A 4,400-nucleotide genomic window follows, 5' to 3' on the forward strand; every position below is an offset into this window, starting at 1 on the left:
AAAAAAAAAAAAAAAAAAATGCTTAACAGGAAGAGACCAACTAAATTCACAGGGAGGGCCAGTAGTGACATGTTAATGGTTCGTCCTGGTTGGATTGTCTTGGTAAAATTTGGTTCTGCTGTTAGGCAACCTCAGGGAATAGAGATACAGAGTACGTACCTACACAAGAAATGTAATTTAACACACATTATAATCATACACAGAAGAGGCCATAGCAGATTGTTTCTTGGAAAGATATACTTCGGATAACCTTTTAAGGCTTTGAAGACTTTTTGTGGCACGGTCAGCCAGAGGAGCAGAGCCATTCCAGTAGACAGGAAGAAACCAACTACATTTACTGAGAAGGCCATCTCAGTCTGGGGTCATGTCCCCGAGTCAGAGAGAGGCAATAGGTAACAGAAAGATGATAGAAAAACGCTCATTCCTGATAGCAGACTGTTCACTGTAACAGCTCTGGGCAGCTACTGCAGCAGCTGGTTGGAATAGACCACAATTCCCTCATTCTGTACATTGTACAGCTGGGGGGAGCTGTACCTGCTCACAGTACACCTCAAACACAAAGGTTACTTTGTTGTCAACCAGTCTTCCTGACATTTATTAGAATAGCTGTACCAGTAATATACATAAATCCCTCTTACCTTGGCGATTTGGACACACCAGTTGAGCAATAGCTGTGATCCAATGTTGTCCTTGTGCTCATGGACATAATCAAGCAGGCAGCCGTGAGGCATCAGCTGTGTAACAAGCTGGATTGTGGGACTCAGGCACACACCCAACAGTCGCACCAGGTGAGGGTGTTCCATGCTGGCCATGATCAGAGCCTCCTGAGAGAGACAGATGCAGCCAGGCATGAGAGCCTAACACGAGACATATGTTTGCATGCTCTAAAACAGCAATGACACATGAAAATAGAATCCAAGCAATAAAACAAACAAACTGTTTAATTATTTGACCATAACTACCATCCTTACAAAATAAAGTATTTCCATTGAAGCTAACGGTTAAAGTAAGATGTTTTTAAGCCTTAGTAACATGCACCCTATATGGAGTTTGACCTGTACAAGCCCAGCCCAAAGGGCTGTGGAGGATTTTAATGGGATCACATTTTTGTCTTGCAGTTTTCTCGAGGATTGTGTGGACAACTTAAGGGATAAAATGAAAACGGACCGTAACATTGTTGTGCATGTGGTAAATATATCATGAAGTATCTGTACGAATATTTAAGTTGTACGCACTTATGAGGTGATGTGCCCTTACACCAGACTCGGGTCGCAGGACCCTCTCAGGATGGATACTCAAAGTACACTGTGTAATTTCCAAAATTCAAACAGCCACCTGCACTTAAGGAGTGCCCCAGGTGCATGAACTTATCACTAGAGCACTGATGGGGTCCCTGTGAAGTGCGCAGGATTTGGGGGAGTTGAAAAAATCTGTCCAACCTATACTTCACCCTTAACCCTATGTGTTGTTTAAGGCAGAGTTGGAATTATTCCACTATGGCTTCTCCCAACCCCTTCAATTATAGAGGGACTTGAAGCTGTGGTGATGTACAAACTTGTCTTTGTTAAGGGGAGGGGGTAGGGACTTAGGGCCGACTATCCCTCTGGTAGGGGTGATCCACGTCATGCTCATGCAAGTGTGCTCTGAAAATCGTTTTAATCTAAGTAGTGGCTTTGTTTTAGCATGACTTTTCAAAGTTATAAAACCGATGTTATATATTTCTCAAGCGCTGACAGCAAAGCACTACCGCGCAATCGACCACCTGGTGATGACTCTGATGATGATGGAATGTCAGGTATGTTTCAAATATTATCGCATTGACTATTTATCCATAACTCTCAGTTTAGAGGGCTAATTGAAGGGTTAGGAGAAGCCGTAGGTGAAGAATTCAGATTCACTACAAACTGTTGCTTGCCCCGCAGCATACCCATAGAAAATTGGACTTGACTGGAATGCCCATTGAACATTTTTGTTTTCATTAGCTCATCAAGTGGTCTATGACCTTGATACTTTTGTGTGGGCCACCTGCATGCCAAATATATGTTAGCCCATTTGTTGCCCATAGACAACCCCATCTAACCTGTAAGGGTAGTTATGACTAAAGCTACGGTCCCACCGCTCTCTTCAACAACTTAAAATGTAACTTCGAGTGCTTATGAGCTCAATAACATTTCATAGGATTTACTTTATATTTGAGCTGTGAGGCATTATCAAAGTACACAAACATTAAAACCTTTTAAGGACTTTTTCCTCCATGAGGCTCAGCACAACCTCTTTCCTGAGAGAAAAGTGTCTTACTACTCCTACCTAGTTTAGGGGTGAAGTTAGAGTTGATTGATTTACTGCTTATTATTTTCAGGGCGAATCAAAAATTGAGGTTCCACAAAACAGTACAGAGAGCTTTTTGAATGGAAACACAAGTTTCCCTTGACCCCAACACTGTGATTGTTATAAATAGCTACACTTTGATGCAATTAGTCTAAGACAAGCCAGTAATTCACGTAACTGTAACTCTGATATTAGCTTGGCAAACACATCTGCTTTTACACAAATGCTTTAACATAATTATTTCATGTATTCTAGAAGATTCAAGTTTCCAGCTTTAGGTTTAGAAGAAAAATAATACGAGAGAAGTTAGATTCACTTTGTAATGATTAAAGCTAAAAAAGAATATTCAGGAATAGACACAAACCCTCCTGCTTTTCTTCCCCCTAACTTGTGAAGCAGAAAAAGGTTACCATGTGCAGACACCGATCCAAACACATTTACTGCACTCACACAGCACTTGTGTTAATGTCAACGTCAGAGCAAACATTGAAGGCATTAAACACCACAAGAGTATTATTCCCCTCTTCAAATGTAGACTGACCTGCTCCAGATCATAGGACGCCTTATTCTGTTTAAGGCTGGAGTTTCTCTTGAAGTGAGGAGCAAATTTCCACTCCAATCACAAGCCCTAAAATCTTATACAGCTACCCAACTTCAAAGTAACCCAACACTTTAAGGCGTTCAGTATTTCTTATTGCAAGATAAAAATGAAGACAGTTGTGGATTTACTGTAGATGTTTGGTTTAGTTTAATACAAAAGTTAGCAATAATGTTTTTTTTTTGTTTTTTTTCTTAGATTGGATAAACATTTCAGGCAGTTACACACTGTTCTCACTTAGCAAAAGGTAGCACACTTGCAGTTCCTTTTGTTAAGTACACTTGAATATAAGTTTATATATATTTTTATTTTTAATATTTTTATTAACTTATTTATATAAGTTTTCTATAGACCAGGATGTAGTGAAGTAAATAAACTAACTGAACTCTTCATCAGACTATTGTAGCATTTTAAGTTTACAATATAATGATAAATAGCATTTTACAAAAGTACATTTCAAGTTAACTGCTTCACTTTTAGCTAAGACTAAATCTACGTACAGTGAACTTTAATAGAATATTTTTTTACTAAGGGCTGCAACACTGATATCTGAGCATCATGTACTTACGTCTAAATAAACACATTTAAAAAAATGTAGTGGACAAACTAAGATAGGCAAGTAGTTGGTCATCACTAACAGAAACTTTTGATTGATACAGCTGACGTTTCAGGGATGTTAATAAGGATAAATGATGCTGTGAAGGTATATGATTCAGATAAGTTGGTTAATATTTGTCATGATATGGCCTCATTCAAAAAACAAGATAAATCTAAACCCTGGAATTTTACAATCCTAATACAAAAAAAAACAAACATAAAAAAATATTAATATGTCTTTATCTGATAAAAATAATAGAACTAAGCATTAAGGATGCAAACTTAAACCATTGTAAGAACCATAAATTGTAAATATTTAAAATCATTAGCACACTCTCCTCTTACTGAAACAACTTTGAGGTTTTTTTTTTATTCCAAAAATATATCATCGATAAGAAGGAGTAAGAAACACCAAATGAGCCAGCACCCTCAGAAGAATATACAATGATAAAAAGTGACCTTCCAAAGTCTGATATTTTTCCACTGGTCTGTTTTTATGTTTTTTAATATGTGTACTGTCAATATGAATGTGTTAAATGTGTATTTGAGGTTAGATTCAAGCATTATTTTTAATGGCTTTGAAAAACAATATACTGTGGGAAAACATTTTAATAGCATTTTGGTCATTTCTTTGCATAGACTTTAGGTTAAATAGTTCTAACTCTACTCTGAAAAACAGCATTAAAACATAAATAGATTTGCTTTCCATTCAATAATTTCATTTAAATAAACAAAGCGCTTCTTCTAAACATTTGCAATTTTTGCTCTATACTTGTGAATTTTAAAATGAGTCAACCACTTGACTAGAACAAACATTTATTACTTGACAGAATTGAACTCTCCTGCCTTTGTAATGTCTGATCCTGTGCATAAAAGG

At 37.2% G+C, this 4,400-nt stretch overlaps 1 protein-coding gene across 1 annotated transcript in view; it reads right to left on the minus strand.

Annotated features, from left to right (window-relative positions):
* The window catches only part of LOC112155138 (receptor tyrosine-protein kinase erbB-4), a gene marked incomplete in the record, with an annotated part of 293,012 nt that overhangs the window by 38,276 nt on the left and 250,336 nt on the right, over positions 1-4,400 (minus strand). The window contains 1 exon segment of the mRNA XM_036209624.1: positions 639-824. Within this exon segment, the coding sequence (XP_036065517.1) occupies positions 639-824 (186 nt within the window).

The sequence above is a fragment of the Oryzias melastigma genome, linkage group LG21, assembly GCF_002922805.2.
Source record: "Oryzias melastigma strain HK-1 linkage group LG21, ASM292280v2, whole genome shotgun sequence".
NCBI lineage: Eukaryota > Metazoa > Chordata > Actinopteri > Beloniformes > Adrianichthyidae > Oryzias > Oryzias melastigma.